General features: G+C 47.8%; 2 protein-coding genes across 4 annotated transcripts; one reads left to right on the forward strand and one right to left on the reverse strand.

Annotated features, from left to right (window-relative positions):
* The first annotated feature begins 2 nt into the window (after positions 1-2).
* On the forward strand, positions 3-11133 carry zfr (zinc finger RNA binding protein). 2 transcript variants are annotated; one of them, XM_057032200.1, is made up of 20 exons: positions 3-135; positions 309-390; positions 1208-1490; positions 2147-2285; positions 2492-2710; positions 2828-3066; positions 3308-3511; positions 3636-3948; positions 4026-4219; positions 4288-4407; positions 4520-4665; positions 4747-4903; positions 5032-5228; positions 5310-5460; positions 5633-5774; positions 7522-7619; positions 8348-8443; positions 9110-9221; positions 9395-9492; positions 9574-11133. In XM_057032200.1, the coding sequence occupies exons 1-20, from the start codon at positions 99-101 to the stop codon at positions 9754-9756; spliced, it is 3210 nt and encodes a 1069-aa protein (XP_056888180.1). In that variant the 5' UTR covers positions 3-98; the 3' UTR covers positions 9757-11133. The 2 variants fall into 2 exon arrangements, 1 of the variants encoding a protein (XP_056888180.1); XR_008950485.1 differs by lacking the exons at positions 7522-7619; positions 9395-9492; positions 9574-11133 and having other exon boundaries at positions 9110-9136.
* A 360-nt stretch (positions 11134-11493) lies between these two features.
* On the reverse strand, positions 11494-23464 carry mamdc2a (MAM domain containing 2a). Of its 2 annotated transcripts, XM_057032201.1 has the most exons (14): positions 23270-23463; positions 23048-23176; positions 18604-18854; positions 17824-17908; positions 17607-17741; positions 16566-16822; positions 15511-15604; positions 15093-15239; positions 14711-14976; positions 14535-14631; positions 13862-14008; positions 13498-13757; positions 13311-13395; positions 11494-13237 (listed from the first exon to the last, which is right to left on the reverse strand). In XM_057032201.1, the coding sequence occupies exons 1-14, from the start codon at positions 23295-23297 to the stop codon at positions 13179-13181; spliced, it is 2040 nt and encodes a 679-aa protein (XP_056888181.1). In that variant the 5' UTR covers positions 23298-23463; the 3' UTR covers positions 11494-13178. The 2 variants fall into 2 exon arrangements, with proteins under 2 accessions (XP_056888181.1, XP_056888182.1); XM_057032202.1 differs by lacking the exons at positions 11494-13237; positions 13311-13395 and having other exon boundaries at positions 13561-13757; positions 13866-14008; positions 23270-23464.
* Positions 23465-24298: the final 834 nt, after the last annotated feature.

Below are 24298 nucleotides of genomic sequence, written 5' to 3' on the forward strand. Positions count from 1 at the left end.
TTGATCTGCGCATGCGCTAAATATGGCATTTCCGGGTGCGACACGTCATATAAAGAGGCTGGTTTCGTGCACGGGCATTAGAAGAACACACTAAACCAATGATTCCTATATGTCCAGTGGTTTCCTTCACCTACGGTAAGGATTGCCAAAGGTTATAGACCAATCTGGATTCTGTGCGATCGCTGTCTATTTATTGATCGAGTAGGCACTGATAAGACGGTTGCCTTAGTGTCCTGTCTTTGGATCGCTGATCTCAGCTTTCTGCTAACTGTTAGCTTAGCATCATCCTGTATGTCTGTCCTCCGCAGTGCCCAGCCGGCTAGGTGAAGATGCCAAAATGGCTACCGGCAATTATTTTGGATTTACACACGGCGCTGCCGCCCAGTACAGGTAAGACTGCAAAGGTCGCTAAACTCTCAGACCCAGGGTGTTGTAGTGTGTTCTGAGCCCAGGGTTTAGTACGATCCGTGCTTTGTCGATCGTACAATCTGTTCGGTTCCCAGTGTTGCTATTGTGTAAACTGGGGGAGGGGGCGCGTATCCCTCCGCTGCCGCAGTTCACACTGTAAATACTCTGCGACAGAAAATGCTGTTGGGTTTCACCGATGTCAGAAATCCAGTCTTGGTGATCAAAGAAATCCGTTTAAGGGCACCAGGCGAGACTGCTGGTGCACATTTTCGCAATATGAGGCTGGATTATGTGCGTTTAATCAGCCGCCGATGTATTTTGTTGCAGTTCCCCTCTCACGTCACTAATCCGCAGCACGATCGAGGCCCTCTATCCATCAGCGAGCAGTCTTTTAACTGATAATATAAAGGGCATCCAAAGTGTTTTATTACCAAGGCTGCACCTGCACAGGGTTACTGGCATTGCAGTGCAGACACAACGTTAGACATGTGTTGGCTGCATAAGATGGAGCACCGCTTTTAAAATGGCTCACATATTCTGTAAATGTAAAGGGCTGACCACTGCAAAGTGCATGTAGCTTTTGCAGCACCGTGATTAATTATGTATGGGTTTGAGCAATAGTGAACACTGTCCCGTCCAGATGTTGCCATCCTAAGCAGCGAAATTGAACAAATATTGCCTAAGTAATAATATGGCTGCGCCTGTTTACCTCTGGCGTGCAAACACTGGCTGACTACTGACTATTGTCTGTTGACTGTTGTTCATCTGCTGATGATGTCATTTTCTGATCTGTTGTCAGTCATCAGCCAGCTGCCGGGGTGGCCTACACGCATCCAACCACAGTGGCCAGTTACACCGTACACCAGGCACCAGTGGCAGCACACACTGTGGCAGCAGCCTATGCGCCCACTGCTGCCACTGTTGCCGTAGCGAGGCCTGCACCCGTTGCCGTGGCAGCAGCCGCTACTGCTGCAGCTTATGGGGGGTACCAGCCAGCTCACGCCACTACAGATTATGGTTATCCGCAGCGACAACCTGAGGTTGCCCCGCCACCACCGCCTGTCACCTCCCAGAACTACCAGGTACCACAACTGATGTTCAGTTGCAGAGGGTTTTCAAGTAAACTGCTTTTATAAGAGAAAAGTGTAACTTTTCATTCTCATAGAATGGGTAATTAAGAACTCTAAAGGGCAAATATGACTACCGTAATTTCCGGACTATAAGCCGCTACTTTTTTCCTACACTTTAAACACTGCGGCTTATTCCACGGTGCGGCTTATTTATGTTTTTTTTTTCGTGGCGCACTATCACAACTATTGTGAATCTGTCATTTTTACTAACCCTCATCAACGTGGAAAATACTAGAAGAAAAGCATATGATGTGACTTTTAAGTTAAAAGCGATCACTCTGGCGGTTGAAGAAGGAAATCGAGCTGCCGCGCGTAATCTTGGCATACGGTTCCTTCGTCTCTTACGTTAATAAAAACATACCGGTACTGAATGTTTTCGATCTAATTTTTCATATTACTACGTGGGATACCTGCGGCTTGTATAAGTACAAAATTGATTTTCTTTCTAAAATTAGATGATGCGGCTTATAATCAGGTGCGCTCTGTAGTCCGGAAATTACGGTATATAGTAATACAAAGTTAAAGAATGAAACGGTATATGCTGCGTCTGAGTAATGCCCACTGCATTTCAAATTCATGTGAGGTGTCATTATCTCGTGTTTATCCAGGATTCGTACTCCTACGTTCGCTCCACAGCTTCAGCTGTAGGATACGACAGTAAGCAGTACTACCAGCAGCCCACAGCTACAGCTGCTGTGGCTGCTGCCCAGCCCCAACCCAGTGTGGCCGATTCCTACTACCAGTCAGGTATGGGTGAATACTCGCTGTTCCCTCTGGTTGTGTGCTTGACAATAACCAGCCTAGGGGTTCTCACTGCCCCATGTGGCCTAAATACACCTCCAGAAGCCTTTTTCTCTTTTCAATTAGTTTGCAGCATTATGTTTATAATGTCTTTAAGGGTGGCATCATGTGTGCCCAAAACACAATTTTAAGGCTTGTTTTTGGTTTTCTAGCTCCTAAACCAGCATACAGCCAGGGGGTGACGTCCTACACGCAGACACAGCAGACTCGTCAGGTGACCGTGATTAAGCCGGCCGCTCCCAGTCCAGCTTCGTCGACTTTCTCCATCTACCCAGTGACGTCCACAGTCCAGCCTGTGGCAGCTGCTGCATCTGTGGTCCCCACTTATTCCCAAAGTCCCACTTACAGCACAAATGCTGTCACCTATTCTGGTGAGCTTTTAACACCACCTGGTTAATTATTTTACCTGTCCTTCATCACTTCACTTTCTTTTTTATTTTTGTATTTGATTTTTCCATCTGTTCGTCCACTTTTCACATGTTTTCCAGGAACATCTTATTCAGGCTATGAAGCAGCAGTTTACTCGGCTGCCTCCAGCTACTATCAACAGCAGCAGCAGCAGCAGAAACAGGCTGTGGCAGCGGTTGCAGCATCTGCAGCCTGGACAGGAAACACTTTCACCAAGAAAGCCCCCTTTCAGAACAAAACGCTTCGCCCTAAGCAGCCTCCCAAACCCCCTCAGATCCATTACTGTGATGTCTGCAAGATCAGCTGTGCTGGCCCACAGGTGGGTCCATTTCATCCCATCATCTTATCAGATGTGCTGAGTTAGGCATGGATGCATCAGTCACAATTGATGAGTCCCAAATAACAAAGCTAGAGGGAAAAGCAGCATGACGACTAAAGCCAAGCTGTAAATTTAATATTAGGATTTTATTTTCTAGGTTCTGTGTGTGCAATTACACATCTGCAGAGCAGTTTGGCTTACAGTGGCCATACAGTTCTCAAGTCATTAATTTCTATTTTAGACTTACAAAGAGCATCTAGAAGGCCAGAAGCACAAGAAGAAGGAGGCGGCACTGAAGGTTTCCCAGAGCAGCAGCAGCAGCGGGAGCAGCGGAGGAGTTCTGGCTCGCAACGCTCAGAATCAGCTTCGCTGTGAGCTGTGCGACGTTTCCTGCACCGGTGCCGATGCTTATGCTGCCCACATCCGGGGAGCAAAACACCAAAAGGTGATATTTCATATTTTAACATGCGAGATGGATTTAAATAATTCTTGGTTTATAACTGGCTTAATATGACTAATGTGTTTCTATTAATTGTGTTAATATTTTAACATTCTAATATTCCGTCCAGGTTGTGAAACTCCATACTAAACTGGGAAAGCCCATCCCCTCCACTGAGCCCAGCATGGTGGCCCAGACCTCATCCTCGAGCACGACTTCCACCAGCAAGGCTGCCACAGCAACCCTGAGCAGCGCCAGCAGCTCCTTGTGCTCAGCCTCCACCTCATCCACAACCAGCAGCTCCGGCCCCCCCTACCTCAAACCTGTCAACATTGTCAGCAGTGCTGTGGGAGGACTCAAGAACCCCTTAACCAGTAACCCCTCTGCCGTCAACAATGCTTCTGTTGGGAAGAAAGTCGGCGCCCCCAAGATTAACTTTGTCGGTGAGTTAGCAGCATTGGAGAGTGGTGGAGGGGGAGGGTCTAAAATTGGATTAAAACGATTTATCTGTTGACTGCAGGTGGGAATAAACTCCAGACCACAGTGAAGATGGATGACACCAGAACTGAGGTCAAAATGGATTCTTCTAAAGCTTCTACGCCTCTGTCGGGTCTTCAGGACTCCAAAGGTGACTTGTCGGACCCTCTGACCTGCTCGGCTCTGGCAGCGCTGCAGAGCGACGTCCAGCCTGTCGGACACGACTATGTTGAGGAGGTAAGTTCAACAAATAAATCATAGAAATGGGTTGAAATGTTGAGTTAATGTAAACGCGCCTCTTCTAGGTCCGGAATGATGAAGGAAAGGTCATTCGTTTCCACTGCAAGTTGTGCGAGTGTAGTTTCAATGACCCAAACGCAAAAGAGATGCACCTGAAAGGTCGGCGACACCGCCTGCAGTACAAGGTCTGTAGATACGGACGTCAGTTCTGGAAGTGGCAGTGCAATTTTAAAGAACCGGTCCCAAGGAGACCATAGTTGCACCTTAACACGATGTTTAATAATCGATGTGTTGCAGAAAAAGGTGAATCCAGATCTGCAGGTGGAGGTGAAGCCAAGCATCCGAGCCAGGAAGATTCAGGAAGAAAAGATGAGGAAACAGATGCAGAAGGAAGAATACTGGAGGAGGAGGGAGGAGGAGGAGCGGTGGAGAATGGAGATGAGGTGTGAGCATGACTGGCTCCGAATTCCAGCCAAACAGAAAATGAAAATGTTTTTTCTAACCTGGTTTGGCGCCATTTCCAGGCGTTATGAAGAGGACATGTACTGGAGGCGAGTTGAAGAAGAGCAGCACCACTGGGATGATCGCCGGCGTTTACCAGATGGGGGGTATCCACAGGGGCCTCCGGGTCTCCTCGGAGTGCGGCCCGGGATGCCAGGCCTCCAGCCACAGGGCCCCGTGGTATGAATTCACGTTTCCAGACACCACATCCTGGATACAGATGTGTTTAACTTCACCCACCAGTGGCAGAATCATCCGGTTGTCACCCAGCAGGCCTTGAAATATCCACCCGCTTCTGTCCCCTTCAGCCCCCACGCCGGCCCGATTCTTCAGACGATCGTTACGTCATGACCAAACACGCCGCCATCTATCCGTCTGAAGACGAGCTCCAGTCCATCCAGAAGATCGTGTCCATCACAGAACGGGCCCTCAAACTGGTCTCTGACATCATTTCAGACCAGGACAAGCCCAACGAAGAGGAGGCCGAAGATCCTCCTAAAGACAGGTGCCGTTTCCCTGTAACGCCAATGAAACTAATCTTTACATTCTGTTCTTTCAAGGCATTTTTTAATTTTAAATGTTACAGACTCCTGAAGGGAGTGATGAGGGTCGGAGTCCTCGCCAAGGGGTTGCTGCTTCGCGGGGACAAGAATGTCAACCTGGTCCTGCTTTGCGCTGAGAAGCCCACCAAGGACCTCCTGTCCCGCATCGTGGAGCACCTCCCCAAACAATTAACAGTACAGCCTTTGCATACGTCACCACTTTTTATCCAGTTAGCCTTGATGGACGGTTGGATAGATGCTTGCTGTATTTAATAGATCGGCCCCAACGGTGTAGGGGAGTGTTGGGTTTTATAGACGACAAAGATCTACACAAATGTGACTGACGTTGATGCATTTAACCTTCCAGATTGTAACACCAGAAAAGTACGAGGTGAAGGGATCTGATCAGGAAGCGGCCATCATTCTGAATTCCTGCACCGAGCCAAAGATGCAAGTGACCATCACGCTGACGTCACCCGTCATCAGGGAGGAAACGGGTCGGGATGGAGGTCGGGAACCCCATCGCAGCTTATTGCACTCTTCTTTTCTTGTCTTTTCCTGCTCTCTTTCTCTATGAAACCAGTTTCACTATGTTGGTTGGAACCCTGAAGAGCAATGTCCTGCTGGCACTTCCACTGTTGCCATCCTGATAGCGTTCAGGCCGTTTTAATTTCCCTGCCTTTGGAACAGATTGTCTGACAGAAAAGATGCTCTGCAGTGGGTTTTAATGTCGATTCTAGCCTAAAAAGCTGAGGCAAGTGGCAGCAGTGTTGCTCTGTGGTCTTCTGCTCTGTAACTCCTCCCTCTCAGATGATCTTTATACTTGAAACAAAGCATGATCAGTGTTTGCATTGTGTTAAGTCTAGTTATTCCCAGGTGAGATTCTATTTTGTTTCCTGTGTTTCAGGGGATTCTTTTCTATTACTCATTTTTAGCTGCTTATTCAGTGGGAGCCGTGCATTCGCACCAGCTTTGACATCAAATTCTCAGAAATGAGGAGACGATTCCGTCCTGCAGCAGACGGATGGATAGATGACAGAAAGTATTTCCGTCCCTCATGTTTGATTTGGAAAGAATTGTGCATTTTCTCAAATGGAAAATTGGGGCAATAGTTGTTACTTTTCCCACAGGAAACAAATCCTCCTTTTGTGTAACGGCAAACACTTGACTTTGCTGAGGTCCCCTGTTCTGAAGTGCTCCCCTGAGTTGGTGTTTCCACACAGACCAAATTGGGAACAGGAGATTTGCATCACTGGTAGACTCGGATTTGAAGTTCTGAATGAATCATTGTTTATTTTTCCATAATTCTTAGGGGAGTATTGTTAATGATGGGGTGAGAAGGCTGATTTGATCTGACTGGACCTGAGTACAGCCTTTGTTAGGTCTGACTCCAGCCTACTGATGTAGGCGTGCATGCAGTGAAATCCTAACTCCTTTTGTTTGCTGGTAGTTTCCATTTATTTTCTCTTCGGCACCCATTACGTCCTCTTTACTGTAAAACGTACAGAAGTCCAGTTTAAAGAGTTCTCTGAAACCAAAGCACAGAGATCTGTACCGTCTCCGATCAGAGGGATCTGTAGGGCCCAACGGCTTCGGAAGGATTTTTGACCAAGGTTTTCTCACATCCCAAAAACTTTGCCACACCTACTGTCGACATGCCACGTTTTTATCAGGCCACCGCTCTCCTGTTGTCTCTGCACGAGCCATGAGAAATCCTGCAGGCGCTCCAAATTCTTTCCAAGCTAATGGTTGGTGACAGCTGCCTTTATAAATCAACCTCAGCACATTTGTGATTTAGCCAGACTGTTGCTCATCAAACACAATTGGGTCATTTCCATTAAAGTGGCCATATTGTGCACGTGAGCTTCGAACAGAACACACAAACGCACTTCTGTCCACTGCAGCAGGACTCTGGTCCAGTTTGTTCCACCTCAGACTCCGTCCAGGTTTTAGCAGAGGACGTCAAACCCCAACGCCACTCTAAAAAAAAAAATGAAAAAAAATAAAACTGCACACAATATGGCCCTTTTAATGCGCCAATGTGGATAAATAACCACCACAGATGTTGGGTGTGTTGGGTTTGTGTTTTCTCAGTGACGTATTCAGGACATGTAGATTAAAGCCATCAGCTGTAGGTTGTCACGGAGACTAAGAACCCTGGTATGTGTGGCAATGTGTTTGTTCTCTGCCAGCCTCGCTAACCTGGTCAAACACCCGTTCCTCATCACCATTTTGACCCTTCAAATCCATTTTTAGATGTAACTTCGGGTATGGTGAAAGACCCAGCGGACGTCTTGGACAGGCAAAAATGCCTTGACGCTCTGGCTGCTCTGCGCCACGCTAAGTGGTTCCAGGTTCGGAACATCATTTTACTTTCTTCTTGTAGCCTTATGAGATGCATTATTTATCTGTTCCTTTATTTGTTTTATTGTTTAATGAGGAAACCACTATTGAAGTTAAGATAATATTCAAGGATGCCGCCGAAATAATCAGATTGTTTTGATGAATATCTTAAAGAAATTCCAAGAAAAATCGGCATCCTTGTATTCCCAACAATTCTCCCAAGTTTTGCATTCTGGCTCCATGTGATTCCATAAGGCTGCACAGTAACTTGCACAAAGTTTGTCATCAGAAGTGCTTTCATGTTTAATGTTTGTATTGTTTACTCTATATATTCTGTAGAATGGGGATTGAGAGAAACGGGAATATCTGCGGTTCTCCTGTGGTTCTGCTTCCTGAGCAGAAGTGCAGCAGAATGAAGCAGACTTCCTTGGCTCTTTCAGTCCCTATGCTCTCCTCTCAGGTGTACTTTAAGTACCTGTCTGTGAGATACCTGGACCAACCCGGGGTCAGGGTTTAGAAGATGGCAAGAAAGCTTCTGCTTCCTTGTGCATCTTGCAAACTTTGAACTCCCGTTTTACTAACTGTGAGGCACGAGCCTACTGGGAATGGCAGCTGTCTGCAGAGTTTTCAGACCAAACTCGAGCTTCCACTATCACAGTAGCGTTTGGACCTCTGACGCAGCTGATCACGTGTCTGCTCGTCTCTCTGTGGCGTGAAACTAACTTTACTGAATCAAAAGGCTAGAGCCAACGGGCTGCAGGCGTGTGTGATCATCATCCGGATCCTGAGAGACCTCTGCCAGCGCGTCCCCACGTGGTCGCCCTTCCCGGGATGGGTGAGTCTGTGTTGTCTGACTGGGTCACCGCCTCTAAACTCTTCTCTCTGAACGTCACACGCTCGCCCGGCACTGTGTTGAGAGACCTGAAAACCTGAAGAACAAATGTCCCGCTCGGTCTGTGCCTCTGTCCCCCTGCCCTCTGTGTCTCTCTCTGTCCCCCTGCCCTCTGTGTCTCTCTGTCCCCCTCCCCTCTGTGTCTCTCTGTCCCCCTGCCCTCTGTGTCTCTCTGTCCCCCTGCCCTCTGTGTCTCTCTCTGTCCCCCTGCCTGCTGTCCCCCTGCCCTCTGTGTCTCTCTGTCCCCCTGCCCTCTGTGTCTCTCTGTCCCCCTCCCCTCTGTGTCTCTCTGTCCCCCTGCCCTCTGTGTCTCTCTGTCCCCCTCCCCTCTGTGTCTCGCTGTCCCCCTGCCCTCTGTGTCTCGCTGTCCCCCTCCCCTCTGTGTCTCGCTGTCCCCCTCCCCTCTGTGTCGCTGTCCCCCTGCCCTCTGTGTCTCTCTGTCCCCCTGCCCTCTGTGCCGCTGTCCCCCTCCCCTCTGTGTCTCTCTGTCCCCCTGCCCTCTGTGTCGCTGTCCCCCTGCCCTCTGTGTCGCTGCCCTCTGTGTCTCTGTGTCCTTGTCTCCCTGCTGGAATCCCCGTTCTAAAGCAGCTGTGGCTCCTGTGTGTTTAGGCGATGGAGCTGCTGGTTGAGAAGGCCATCAGCAGCGCGTCCGCCCCCCTCAGCCCAGGAGACGCTCTCAGACGGGTCTTTGAATGTATTTCCTCTGGGATTCTACTTCCTGGTTAGATTTTTACTTTCATCACAGTGTAGTCTGCTCCGGTCCTGTAGGGGGCGACATATTCCACCATATTTAGGTTACTCAATGGTGGCTAAAGTTAACAATGTGCTTTTCGGTTCAGATTTCTGGATTGTGTGATCAGGCATAATTAAATTGAGCGGTTGCGTCTCCACCAGGTGGTCCGGGACTGCTTGACCCCTGTGAGAAGAAGCCAGTGGACACTCTGGCATCGATGGGAGGACAACAGAGAGAGGACATAACCTCGAGTGCCCAGGTAAGGCCTTCTCCATGAACCCTGAGGTCACTGATCCTGGGAGCGTCCTCTACTGTCCACTGACTGCCTCTGCTCCCCCAGTTTGCCCTGAGGCTGCTGGCCTTCCGACAGATCCACAAGGTTTTGGGCATGGACCCTCTGCCGCAGATGAACCCCCGCTTTAATGTCCGCAACAGCCGCAAGCGTCGCCGCGACAACAGCGACGGCAACGACAGCTTTGAGGGGGAGGGCAAGAAGGACAAGAAGGACTACGACAGTTTCTAAGCTAACGTACTAACGTGTTTGCACCGTTTCTCGTGTTCCAGCTGGATGTTTCTCCTCTTTCATGTGAACGCGGCGTCGCGCTGTCTGACACTGCAATCTCACCTTAGTTGTAGATCTCCGACGGTGGCTCGGACCTCCTGTGTTAAACGGATTTCCAACAAAAAGGCCGATGCGTCGTCGAGCTGCATTTTTGTTTGATTGGGAACACGAAGCCTAACATGTTTGTCATGTGATCAGGAGAAAAACACCTTCATGCTTTTGTATACAGGCACATCTCAGAAAATTAGAATATCATGAAAAAGTTTGGTTGTTTTTTTGGGTTTTTTTTTGTCAATATCAGAACATAAAATGTATTTATAGATTCATTACAGTGTGAAATATGTCAAGCCTTTATTTCAAAGATTGTGCTTTTCAGATAATGAAAACTCAAGATTTGCTGCCTTGGAAAAATATTGTGAAATAGTGACCAGTCATGGTGTCACCGTCTCATTCCTCCCGTCAAAACCCTGAACCAAAGGCGCCGCCGGTCAAGGTCCGAGTCTGGAGGGAGAGTCCAGTCAGTGATGATTTTGGCTGCCAGGTCATGGGCTGGTGTTGGTCACCTGTGTCTAAAGACATCTGACATCACTGCCAAAGGTGCCAATGCCAGTTTAATGACCGTGATGAGGCAACTGGCCTGATCTGATGGGGCAACTGGCCTGATCTGATGGGGCAACTGGCCTGATCTGAGTCCTCTAGGGACTATAACAATGCAGAACATCTGAAGGCTGCTATCAAAGCAACCTGAGCTTCCGCTACACCCCAGCAGCGCCACCTGCTGGTCGCCATCTTGACGTGCGCGAGGAGCCCCGACCAAATATCGCATATAAGTGAACCTAATTTTCAGAAGCCTCGCATCAAAAATAAAGGCCTGAGATATTTTATGCCAATGGATCCATGTAATATATTGGTTTCACGACATTTAGGGGATGTAGTCGTATCCAGAGTGCAGCTGTGTTATTATATTATGATGTTGTGAAACATTTATCGTGGCCACGTCTCCAGGTTCACCTTTGAAGGCAAATGTGTGCTTTGATGCTGTTCTCGTCAGGCGGCGCTCAGACACTCCATTCGTTGTCGTGAAGTCGTCCGTGTCCCAACGTGTTGGAGAGACTTTCTATAACCGTTTTTCTTTCCTCTGGTTCAAGAAGATCAGTCTGATGGTTTTTTTTAGTTTGCGGGTGAATGTGGAGCAGCTTCTCTTTAACTGTTCAAAATGTAAATCACGCCGAGAAACGGGACTAGGAAAGTGATGTATCCCACGTGTAGGTTGTGTTCTCGCCGTGCTCTGCCATCTGCTTTGCGATGCAGAATTAAAAACATTTCCAGACTCTCAAACTGCATTTCTGTCTTTGATTTTCTGTCTGAATAATCGAGCACGCTACCTCCAGAGAGGCAGCAGAGGAGCAGGTCGGACGCTAGAGGGCGCTGTTTATACGTAGCTATACCCGCCACTGCTGCAAAGACTGGTCTTTCAAGGTCTTTGGTTTTAACTCTGTTTCTCCAGTTGGATCCTTAATTTTGTGGTTCAGCTATAAAACCTCAACATTGAAATTAGCAGGCGAGGTTTTATCCTCCAGCTCTAATTTAATGAATCTTTCTTCACCTGTTTGAGGTGTTAATATTTAATAGAACCCATGGATAAGAATGTTAATCAGGAGCTGTCTCAAACCCTGGGAAAGCAAAAGTTGGAGCGAATCGGTTTCTAGATAAAATTTAATGAGCACCATCTCAAACTTGCCAGGCCCGTGGGTGACGGTTAACAGAAACCAAAAGTGAAGCTGGCAGCACTTAAAGGAGAATAAATCTGCTAAACCAGTAGGATGCTAACGAACGAGCACACATAAAAGCTCTTGTAAAGGTTTCCAGCACCTCGACAGCTTCCCCACCTGGAGAAGGTGGGGGCAACTCGGGGGTTGTGGGTCAATCTTCAACCATAATCTGAAATCATAATCTGAGATGATCTCTGTAGGAAAAAGCACTTTGAACGTTGTGGCAGTTCAAACCTGTCAACACAGCTGAAATTCAGAAACTATTAAATATGTACAGAACAGGTGAGAGACAGAAACAACTCACATTTTTACAAAAACGGATGATAAATCTGCTGGAAAACGACCACATTATTCACAAATTTCATCACAATGTTAGTTTCTTTCATTAGAATTTCAACATCTGTCGGTCATCGTTGAGTTTGAGCTTCAGTGTATTTGTGTGTAATATATTTACAATTTAACGCTACCAGAATCAACTAATGCCACCTCTGATGAGCCCTCGACTGGGAAATCTCAGGGCAGGAAGACAACGTTTTACACCCTGAGCGGTGTCAGCCGTTACCATCCTACTGTGGGGGAAGGAACGTTTGTCATAGCTTTGCTAAACTTGAGCAGAAACCTTATCAGCATGCTAATCCACTCAGCATTCTTTACAGGATATCTATATTTTTGGATGTGGCGTGATACAACTAAAACATGAAATATTGACTGTAACAAACTCCTCCTGTAAATCTGATATCTTGCTGATAAAGGGCTTAAACTCCCAAATCTAAAAATCCAGATGTTTTCCAAGGACTGTTGCAGCTTTCCTCCAGTTACATCTGAGCTCGGATGGTCGCGCCTGCCTCCCATGAGCCTGTGAATCATAGCAGGAATGCTAACGCTGTGCTAGCTCTGCTCCTGTAGTGGTAACATGTGTTTTGGTTTGTGTTGTGTATTTTCTGCATCAGACCTCTGAGATGACTAAAATCCTTTGTTTCTTTTCCCTGCTTTTACAGATCAGGTTTTGGTAAATATGCAGTTTGTTTTCCAGCTGGATTTTGCTGAATGAGCTGAGAAAGTTATGGAATGTAAAAATATGAGCAGGAGAAATCCTGGCTGCTCTCCCCGTCAGTCCTAAAATATCTCAGAGAACAATGAACACATCAGCTAAAGAAGATCTGAAGAGGTAAGAACGTATTAATAAGCTACTTTCAATCAAAGGTTTTTAGCAGCTTTTCACCAATGAGGGTCTAATTATGAAATTAATACCTAGTTAATAATTTATTAATGACTAATCCCCAATCAAAAATGGGTAAATCTAGAAATCATACTCTAGAAACTGACAGTTAACTGGTTAATAGCTTTTAATTACATTCAATGTTACAGACTAGCTGATCATTTATGAGTTAAGGGCTAACTAAAATAAGTTAATTTTGTGCAGTTGACTCTTATTCTGGAATGAACTCAGGCTTAATTTTTGAGTTTTCATTATTCCCTTAGTAACTTATCAGACGTGCAGCCTGGTCCTGTGAACTGTTTCACTCTGTTTTGTATCTTCACTGTTGAACAGCTGACCTTCATCCTTCTGAAAAACTACCCATCAGCCACCTGGACGGACCGATGACCACTCTACTCAATCTCGTTGAAATACTCGTTGAATCCCGAGAATGGAGCGACGTCCCCAGGATCTGCGGGGCGAGACAACGCATATGTTACGGATGTAAAACGTTGTTCGGGATCAGTTCCGATCGTTATTCTCACCTTCGCACGGTCCACGTTTAAATTCGACGTCGTCGATAGCGATATCGCTGCGCAGCGACGGCCCTCGGATGGCTTCAAATATGATCTGGAGGAAACCGATGAGACATATCGTCCGTTAGCCACAACGTAGCCGGGTTTCATCGGATCTGCGCGGATGAAGATGACCTTTCTGGATAAGTCTCCTCACCTGGTGTCGGACGTCACAGTGGTAGTCCACCATCGCCCTCATCCACCCGATGCCCTGCTCGCCGCGCCGCCTCCACAGCAGGGACTCCCGCCTCCTGCCGCCTTCTCGCAGCAGCACGCTCAGTATCCCAGAGCCCGACCCGTACATGTGGAAGTAGAAGACTAAACATTGGGGGGACGAAGAGCCCCGCAGGTCAGAGGTCAGCAGCCGGGCCTTGTGACCCGGACGCATTGTCGATGCCTCGATGTACATGAAGTAACCTGGACAACAAAAGCAGGTCAGTGTGGGGTGTCGCTGACCCCAGCGGAGGGAACAAACCGCAGCGTGTTCTAATCCTTCCACACTGAATGGGGAAATGACTCACCCACCCCGGTCGTGTGGTCTCCCCTGGGCCCCGTGTAGGAGGTGGGGGTTTGTCCTCGGACTCGCAGCCAGTCGGCTTTGTCTTCTAACATGTCTTGGAAGTAACCACAGAGTCCGCTCTCAAAGTCGCACTGACCTGGGAGGGAACCTGTGGGGGGGGACACAGATTAACCTTCACCAAGAACCTTCAAGGCCACGCTATTCCGCTAATTCATGTTTAGCCAAACACGCAGCGACAGACGCATTAGCTAGTATAAATTTCAGGATGTTGAAGTTCCATCCCAGCTGAGTGAGAACAAAGCAAATGGAACATCACAGATGTGTTCTGAAGGATGTTTGTCGCAGCCTTGTTTTGGCTGCAGACGCGCTCTGAATATTTGAAACATGTGCTGCCTCGTATATACAGCGCGGTATATGTACGAGCCACGGGCGTTCTCCGTGTCTGTGTGTACAGAGAAGGAACACGGTCATAAATCTTCTTCAGAGGCTTAAAGCTCAATAAATTACAGCTGTGTCATCCACCCATTCGATGTTGAAATGCATAAATATCTGTTTTGTTTGAGCCACTGGGTTCAACGTGCAAACCAACCTGTGGTCAATGTGCCTGCAGTACCAAGTGCTTCCACAGGAGGTGATGTGGAGCCACAGTAGTCTGTGGAGGCACCATGGTTTACCTGCTGTGATCTGACAGTCCCCGAGGCTGACGGTGATGTCGTCGATGGCGACCAGGCCGCATTCCCAGAAGTTTCTGCATATGCTCGCGAACACCAACTGCGACACAACAGAAGAGCGGCGTTCAGTTCTCCGTCCATCCGCTCAGGACTCTGCAGGCTACACACACGCTTCCAACCTTGGTTAACATCGGCTTCATGAAGGTGATCTCCACCTGCGTCCACACCGACTTGGAGTTGTGCGCCAGGCTCCAAACCTTCTCCACCGCCACGTTGTTCTCGTCATAAATATACAGGATCAGAGCGTTGTCCACTTTCCTGAAGGCCTGCAGCAGGTAGTAGAACCTCACACAGTATTTGTGGTTCCCTGCTAAATATGGGCCGTGAAGCCGACCCACGTAGCCGGGTGTGGAGGTGAAGCGCATGTTCGCCAGGAGGAAACAGCCTGCGGGACACAAAGATGGTGGTTTTACACTGAAGTGGAGCCTGAAGGAACATCACGGAGTGTGTTGGCCCGAGTTGCTCGATGTTGGAGTGTGTCGGTGTGAGCGGGTGGATCACCGGTTCCCGTGGTGTGGTCTCCCATCCTGTAGGCGTTGGGGTTGACGGCGACTCTGCTCCACACTTTGCTCTCCACCCTCTCCTGATGGTACAGACACAGTCCGTTGTCAAAGTCACAGTTGGCCACAGACGGGTCAACGGTCGGCTCTGGAACACAAATCCACCTCAGCGTGAGCCGGATCTCTCCAGCGGGCTCAGATGATCACGTCTCGTTCTTCGCTCTTTCAGGTGTGTGTCTGTGTGCTTTCTGCACTGGGGTTTGCTGCTATCGTTGCTAACGCACGATTCTGTTGTGGCGTTGGACACCAGCTGCGATCAAACAGGTCTAACTGCCTCTACAGCATCCTACCAGCAGGGGGCAGCTTGATTTTAGTGGGGCTGGTCTCCCCCCCAGCAGCTGGCACCAGCGCAGTCTCACCTGTGTCTGTGTGGCAGAACTCAGGGGAAAAAGAAATGTCATCTATGGCCACGCATCCTCCTTTGGGACTGTTGAAGGCCACCTCAAACACCACCTGCAGCACACGCAGACACAAAGAGGCTGATGAGCGCTACAGACCAGCCACGCAGTGATGGAGGAGGCAGACGGTGACGTCGCCGCGGGAGTAAAACAGGTTATTCAGACAAACACCGCCTGATGGAAAAGTTCTGTTTGAGTTCTGGCTCTGCCGCGCAGGAATCGACCCAGTTAGTGAAGTTACGCAACAGTCTTTCCACGGAGAGGAGCGGCAGCAGTAGCAGCACGCCGTGGGAGATGTTTTGGCCCACAGCACCAGAAACGGAAACCATGGAGTCACCAGGAAAAAGGCATTCTTGAGTACAGTGGAAAAGACGTGTGTGTGTGTGTGTGTGTGTGTGTGTGTGTGTGTGTGTTGTAAATCAGATCATTCCTGCAGTTTAAGGCAAAAGTGACGGAGCAGCAGCTCAGACCATCTGGGTCTGTGGGACTCCTAAAGCCCCCCTCATGCCTAAAGGCCTCATCAAGGCTGCCCCCCCCCCACCCCCGCCCTAAAATATTTGCAGCCTAAATCCTGTGAACATGTGTAAGATTTGTATCTTGACTCTCTCGTAGACACATCCCATGGTTGCACAATTTGGCAGCATGAAGAGAGAATTTTACTTCCGATGGAACATTTCTGAACTTAGGCTGCAAAAATGTTTCTGGAGCCACATTTTCACGTCAACAAACAATCTGCCCGATGGATGGATCCAAATTTAATTCTGAGGCAAAAACACGCATAAAATATGACAAATTGACAGAGTTGTCCCTTTATTGAAATGTTTACTGTTAATTAGCATTGTTAGCAGCAGCGCTAGCAAACCAAGGTAACCTCACTTTAACTTTAACAGGCTGACGTGGCAAATCTGTGTTAAATAACACATAATTTGTTAGTTAAAGACGATATTTTCTGTAAATGATGCTTAAAAGTGAGTGGCTAAGATGGGAATTGTAACCGTGCACCTTCGTTCACTGACCTCCAGGGGATGCGGAGCTTTGATATCAATGCCTACTAGAGTCCAGCTGGGGGTGGTGTACACCTTGGGCCTCCAGATCTCCTCATAGTGGCCCAGCTGGTCTCGGGTGTACACGGAGAACATGTTCCCCCTCTCCTGGTCGCGGTAGTAGTAGAAGGTCAGGCAGCCCGCCATGGGCGCCGTTGTCATGGGCGAGGTCAGCTTGGCCACTTCCTGGAAGTGTTTGACGTACATAGAGTCGACGTACATGTGGTGACCTGAAGCAGGTGGGGTTTACGGGGACAGGGAGACAGTTTTTGGTGATGATGAGATGATGAAGCTTGTTTAAGGCTTCAGCCGCTCACAGATAATAATTACTTAATCGATTCTCAACAATTAACAGAGCTCGACTGGGATCAGCAGCTCAGCTTTCTGGATCACATATTCCACCAGATCCAGGCCCAGTGTGCCTCAGGCGCCCCCAACTGGATGGCTGTGGTACAGCTCAGCGTTAGATCAGCTGATAGTGATTGACAGATCGGTACAACCATGTTCTTCCACAGCTGTTTTCGATTGTCATCAGTAGTTTTTATGACACACACAGGAAACTTCTGTCCTCGTACAACCCAGCATCTACTGTGGTCTTCTGGCACCAGTTTCTTTATTTGTTCCAGACGCTAAGTGAAATTTCAGAATGTTCTGTAACTGCGGCCTAATCACACATGTGAGGCGCAGTCAGTGATTTCTGTTCGATGTGTTTTCGTTGATTGACTCCACCTGATTGTTTGCACTTCGGTAAAGACTCAAACTCATCACCAAGTCTGACGGATGATTAAAACGGAAACAGCAGCGGCCAATCTTCTGTCCGTCGTCTTTCAGTCGTCTTTGGCGGTCGTAACTGCTGAGATACACTCGTTCCATCACCCGTAGGGGCGACCACTGAGCGGCGTGTTAGGCCCCGCCCTCTGCCCTCCACAGAATGGTCCTAATGTAGCTGCAGTGTGAGCAGATATTCGTGTGCCCTACTGCGGGACATCCAGGTAAATGTGTGTTCGCACTGACCTCTCTGGTGGCTGCTGGTCTGGTTCAGCTGGTTGGGCAGCAGGTCCGCCGCCGTGGTGCCGCCCACGTACCAGTTGACATTTGGGTTCCAGCTGTTGCCATAGCCGCACAGATGATGCTCTTCAAAGTTACACTCTGGAGAGGAGAGCAGCAAACACGGCCGTCATGGCAAAGCTGACGCGAGCGGGGACACTTGATGGGGGAGCTGGACTCTGACCTAAACAGTAACCCGGGTGGATGTGAATTTCGTAGATAGCCACGCTGTTATTGGGACCAGGCTCAGGTCGACCTTCTAACAAGATCTGCAGAGAAAAATACAACCTGTGAGCTTTAAAAGGGGAGAGGAGGGAGCCAGTGTGGAAATCTGGATGTTATCATGTAGATTCATCGATTAGGTCATCGTTACGGCTGACTGGATCATATTAAAACAACTCAGATTTCACCAGCGATCAAAGGAACAAATGTTTGATTCGAGCTCCCAGAACAGATCCATATGGCTCCACATACGGATTTGGCAGATCCAACAGGTGAACAGACCTCTGCGGGTTGAACCGACGCCATCTCTGCATTTGGTGTCGGCTCATCTTCCTGTTGCTCCCCATGATGTCACCGTTCCACAGGAATATTACCTCACTTGTCCTCAACCAACAAGCGTATGAACGGAGTGACTGGGAACCAGTGCTGTGAGTGGACTCTGGCAGGTTCTGGTGGCTTTGAGGGGATTCGTATAAACAATCCCAGCTTGTGTTCTAATAATGATAACAGCTCTGGGACCCGCTGGCTCCTCCCTGCAGAAGACTTTCCGTGCTGAAGCATGGCAAGGTCAAATGCTACGTTCAGCGACTAGAACTTTTCAGAGCAGAACCAAATGGTTTCTCCTCCCACTGTTTTCTGCAGGTCAACACCCGGCCTAAAACACTGGGAATAATGTGCAATCATGACTCCTGGTGAACTGGTCATCTGGTGAGCTGGTCATCTGGATCATGACCACCCCTACCTGGTAGCGGGCGGTGCTGTTGGGTAGGTCCACACTGGCGATGAGCCAGCTGTCGGAGGCCTTGTGGGCCTTCCACAGCCGGTAGTCGAAGTTGTCGCTGTCTGGTCTGAGGTGAAGCTGTAGGGAACCACGTCCGGTGATCTGGTAAACCAGCCTGACACAGCTCCAGTCCTGGTGGTCCAGAGACGGACTGAGGAGCACTGCCTGCTCCTGGCCGCGCAGGGAGGCGGAGTCTATTGAGATCAAATGACCTGAGACGATAAAAGAAAGACATAAAGACCAGATGATACTGTGTTTTCACTCATTTCTTCACACAGGCATCCTTGTAGTACTTTCCTCCTCCTCCCCCTCCTCCTCCTCTCCTCCTCCTCCTCCTCGCCCTAACCCTAAACATCACAGCTAAACCCTGAACCCTAATCCTGACCTTAACCTTAAAATCAAGCCTCAAGCAACCCTTTGGAGTTGTGGGGACCACCCACAATATCCTCAATTTGCTAGTAGAATGTGTATTTTGTGCTTATTTAGCATTTCCAGTAACGCACACAGGCATCAGGGAGTCGTTTAGCTGCAGTTCTTTGTTTGATTTTGTCATTATTTGTCAAAAGTTTTGATGTCCAGAAGTTCCAGAACAAAAGGCTCAGAGAGTTTTATGAATGAAAGAGTTTCTTCCTGGAACAAATGAGGGAGGATTGAAACCAGAGTTTCCAGAGATCCTGCTTACATCCAGGAGGACCATCAGGCAGATTTAAATGCCCCCAGACCAAGGCTGGGGATGGGGGAGGCGTATGAGGATTTACTGCTGCTTCTGTCATCCCTTATTTGGTCAAATAAAGTTTAACCACAACCAGAAGCAGGTAGCGTTTTATTACCGTTAACTTTACGTGTAGCTCCTCTTCCTGCTTTATCTGCTAATTTATGTGGCAAATCTAGACATTATGTATGTGTTTCCCTGTCCTGTCTTAGCCTTTCCGTATAGACCAAAGCTTTTCCATGCAGCCTGACAGAAAGTCACATGGTCTGCTCCAGCATTTTAGCCTTTTCATGTCTAGAGACGGTAGGGCAGGGAGGCGATCTCACCTGGACGGTCAGGGAAGTGTCTTCTGTGCCTGTGTGGAAGGGCGACGAGCTCCTACAACAATGTCAGAGCAGTAAACGACACAAATGGAGTGTGTCTGCACTGGTTCTGAACAGCTGTTCCCGTTTAAACAAAAAGCTTCTCTGTCTTTAACACGATAACAATCTGAGTCCACTTTAATGGGGCAGCTTCTCTTTTACCAGTTTGTTACAGGGCTTTTCATCCATTAAGTAAATAAATATCTAAAACAGCTTCTCTATTAACTCCTGCAGCACGTTAACAGAAAAGCGGATGGGCTAAAGGAAGTGGACTAAAGGAAGACAGGCTGACCCCGAAGGACAGCTCAGGTAACCTCCTTGATGAGGAACAGGACATGTTTAGATCCTGATCTATCCGTTCCTCAAGGCTTTGTTCTAAGATTCCCCTCACAGTGACAGAAAGGTTCTCCTGGTGCAGGAACTATGCTGATGTTCCTTGGTAGGTTCTTTTCAGTTAAAACACCCCAGGACAGGAATAGGCCTCCTCAGCAGTGCAATGACCAAACTGCTGTTTGTTCTTCAATGTTCTCTTTGTTTAGAACTTCTGTTTAACCGAGTTTACAGAGCATCACTAATTTTTCCACATTAAGTTTCCACTATGTTTGGAGTCGAGAGACACTGGATCAGGGTCTCTCAAGGTGGTCTTGGGTCCGACAGTGGGGCCCGCAGGCGCTCCACCTCACTGAACATCCTTTTTATCCCGTTGGCTTTAGGAGCTAAGTGGACCCAACCACCACAGACATTCATCCACTGCTCAACCGCAAATGGGTTTTTTGGTGGGGGGCAGCGCCTTCAGCTCAACCCCACATTACCATGGAAACCAAACAGAAAACACCAGCGCGGCCCCGTTTTTCTCCTGTTTTATTACATGGCTGTTTACGGCCACAGTGGGTGTAGTCATCACCAGCTCATTCCATCTGGTTAGAGCTCCAGTCCAACCACTGCTTCTGTTCTGGGAACAGGTCTGAGTTTTGCTGAGGACGAGCCGACGGAACGTCCAAATATGACGGCTGGCCTGGAAAACCCGCGGCACCCACTTCAGAGAATCAGCATAAATGGTGCTGACAGGTTAGCTTAAGCAGGAGTGGGAGTGTAAGGAGACGACGCTGGAGAAGACAACAAAGGGTGTGTGTGTGTGTGAGAGAGAGAGAGCGAGGGGGGGGGGGGTAGAGTGGTAGAGTGAGGAGTGTATAATTTAAGGCAGAAAGTGAGGTTTCCAGTCTGCTCCATCTGCCCAGTCATCAATTTCCGAGCTAAAAATCCTCCCATTCAAAAACATTTGCTGCTGGGAGAAACCAAATGTATTGTTTCTCTCAGAAATGAGAGAAAATAACTGTTTTCTGAGACTAAGCAATAATACAATTTTTTTTAAATTAATCTATAAGATTTCCACGACCAGCGGCTAGCTAGTGAAAAAAAAATACTTTTTTGATTTGAATTCTCTTTGAATTTTCGCAATTAAGAAAATATTATGAGACAAAATGTTATGAAAGAAAAATAAACCCAAATATAATACATAATGCTAACAAGTGGTTCCCTCACTAGAACCCAGTGGTCAGTAACACAGGCTCATTTTCAGCAGGAACATTTGGGTTCAAACAAACCTGAACCTTAAAGCTAACGCAGCTCTAACGATTAGTTCTGCAAATGGCTCTACAGCGCCCCCTCAGGATTTGACTGGCTATGCTGTTGTGAACCGGGAAACGGTTCCGCTGTTGCTGGGCGGACGCGGGACATTGGATTATGTCACAGTTTAAAGTAGGCCAGACCTCACCTGATCTCTGCCAGTTTCGCCTGTGGAAACACAGCTAGTCTGGAATACTCTGGCCCGTTAGTCCTGCTGTGGTTTGACCCATTTAGGGAGCCTGAGCACCAAATCACACTTTCATTACAGAAAAGGCTGAGCTTCACTTCCTGATGGAACCATGTTCCTCAGGACCATCAGACATGAATTATTATGGAACATTTGCTCATCCTGACCTGCCAAGCTGAGCCCAGCCCTAAGTGAAGATGAGCTCAGGTTTACGTCACAGACTTCAGCATCATGAGTTAAACACCAGCCAGGCCGCTGCGACGGTGATATTTCAGAGGAGAAAATGGCTGCTTCATCGTATCCACGCCTGTATTTTATGGCGCAGTGAGCTCACCGTAAATACTCATCACTTCTTCAGTCTCTCTGTGCCAAATTTAAAGATGTTGAGCTTAGATGTTCTGGATATGTTGCCTTGGCTGGTTTAGTCCTCCTCCGAGGCATAAACATTATTGTTATAATCATCATTAATCACCATCTAAACAAATTCTTTATGGATGTCCTGGTTCCTGAACCAAGTTCATCCATCTTTCCTGGAATATTACACCTCAACCTCAGCAGTTTAAACTGCGTACCTCCTTCTGCAGACCTTTGGATTCGTGCTTAAAGTCACCTTAAGCTGCATTTTATGCCTCATCTCCATCCTGAGGTGAAAAGCTCGATAGACCAGATCTTCTTTAAGATGGTCAAGAAACCAGTGGGCAAAAACCAAAATAAAGTCAAAACTCAATTAAAAATCAGATTTAATAACCGTAGTAGATTCACCCAAAAAGGTTGGGAGCCCTCTCCACCAGATACACAGGTGGAAGAACAGCTAACATGGCTTCTTCACCTCATTCATTAAACAGTCAACTCAGCATTCATTCTGAGGTTCTTTGTTTTACATCGTATTGAGAGCCGAGGAGCAAAGGTTGCTCAGTTATTGACCGTCTGCAGTGCTAAAATTTGACAGTCAGCATTAAAGTAGCGATGTTATCAGTCAAAAAGATCTAAACAGAACAGCAACTAAACAATAACTAAATATGCATTATGGTGTAATTTTACTATCATGATTGTGGATTTCATATGTATGCTTCAGTTATTCTGCTGCTAGCCTGCAGCATGTTTATATTGTTAGACTAATAAAGTTGCGGAGTCTTTGGTGAATTTTATTTTTCCTTCTACTCATCTGGGAACTATCAGTGAGCTCTAGAGCAGCCAGCCAACAGAGGGCAGTAAATGTGTAATTTGGGTGTCATCCATCTTTTTGTTTCCCTCATCCATCCATCTTTATTTACGGCTGAGGAGCCAGATGACCTCATGGAGTGTGACGTCATTCTTTGTTCAGATCAGAACTTCTCACATCAACAGCGTTGAGATGATCATTAAAATACGAGCTGCTCTGTTACTGTGACACTTTTTCCCACCCTTTTTCTGTGACAGCATCACGTTTATTCACCTTCATCAGGATATTTTAAAGAACTGACCCACCAACCCGGCTGAACGGGAGGGCATTACTATCATGGTTTCACGACTGTGTACCTTCTTCATTCATGCTCCAGTTTCCATAGTCCGGGTCGGATGTATAGCCACAGGTACCCAGCTCGAAGTTGCAGGAGCCGGGCAGCAACAGCGGCTGCGCCCTGGAGAGTCCGGACAGAAGAAGAAGAACTGCGGGGAGAAAGGTGGGGTGCAGCTTTAGACGACAGCACGAACACGCTCAGAGGATGGGATCGAACTTTGCCTCCCGACGGGAAACTTTACCTTGCAGACAGACGCAGGCGCTGCGCATTTTCGGATCCACGGCTGAAGTTTCCCGATCAGCTCCAGTTCGGTTCCAGCTCAGAAATCTAGCAGCAAATGCGCGTCGAAGGCGTCACTGTTTGTTTTCACATCATTGAACGGTGTCAGCAGGAGAGATGGATGAATGGATGATGTAGAGGAGGGAGGGAGGGAGGGAGGGAGAAGCAGCGGAACATTTCACCAGTGCCGCTCCGCCTCTTGACGCTGCGTTACGGCGCACCGAGCAGCCAGGGCCGCGCCCACCACGGGCCAGGACCATGTGCAAGACCCCCCTCAGCCACCCGCGAACATTAATGAGCTCAAAACGTACCAGAGGATAGAAGTGTTCCTGTCTGTGGTCTGTCTGTGTCGGCGGTCTCAGAATCAACAGGTGGACATTAACATTAAACAGAGTTAATAAGTGGTGGGAGGCTCAGACTCAGGTTTCCAGTTCCCTCTATTTGTTTTGGTCCTGGTGATTCTTGAGTTACTCCATTATATATGAATTGATGCTGATTAAAGCCACCTGTTCCATAAATTAGCCAAGGGTCGTGGTTGTTAGCTGTCTGTGTCTCCATTGCTTTGATTTAGGGAACTTTTTTAGTCATTTGTGTGGCAAAGTCTGTTTCTGTTTACCTTCTTCAGAACTCTGTGTGGTTAAAAGGGGATCTTCAAGTCTGATTCTTCACTTAAAATACAAAACAAACCTTAAATCATCATCTGGCTTCACTTCACATAAGAAAAATCATGCAGAAGCATATAAATCTCTCTTTTATAACACACAAAATTGTTTCATAGGTTTTAGCTGTCATGTGTTTATTAGTGCAAATTCAGGTACAAATGGAAGATTTATTGGCTTTGTTTGTTTTATTTTTATATTTTATATTTATTGGCTTTGTTTGTTTCATTGATTACAGTGCTGGAAGGCAGCAGGTCAGAATGGTCCTGGACTGTTTCCGGCCAGCAAACACTCCCCCACACTAGCATAACACAGTTTTTCCACAGATGCTC

The sequence above is a fragment of the Takifugu flavidus genome, chromosome 5 (assembly GCF_003711565.1).
Source record: "Takifugu flavidus isolate HTHZ2018 chromosome 5, ASM371156v2, whole genome shotgun sequence".
Lineage (NCBI taxonomy): Eukaryota > Metazoa > Chordata > Actinopteri > Tetraodontiformes > Tetraodontidae > Takifugu > Takifugu flavidus.

Coding starts and splice junctions, on each gene's coding strand:
- zfr (XM_057032200.1), top strand. CDS start 99: ATGATTCCTATATGTCCAGTGGTTTCCTTCACCTACG. Junction 3,949..4,025: donor CCCCAAGATTAACTTTGTCG/GTGAGTTAGCAG, acceptor TGTTGACTGCAG/GTGGGAATAAACTCCAGACC. Junction 4,666..4,746: donor CGGTGGAGAATGGAGATGAG/GTGTGAGCATGA, acceptor CGCCATTTCCAG/GCGTTATGAAGAGGACATGT.
- mamdc2a (XM_057032201.1), bottom strand. CDS start 23,297: ATGCGCAGCGCCTGCGTCTGTCTGCAAG. Junction 15,605..16,565: donor AAGCTCCGCATCCCCTGGAG/GTCAGTGAACGA, acceptor CGTGTGCTGCAG/GTGGTGTTTGAGGTGGCCTT. Junction 15,240..15,510: donor GTTCTGCCACACAGACACAG/GTGAGACTGCGC, acceptor TTTGTGTTCCAG/AGCCGACCGTTGACCCGTCT.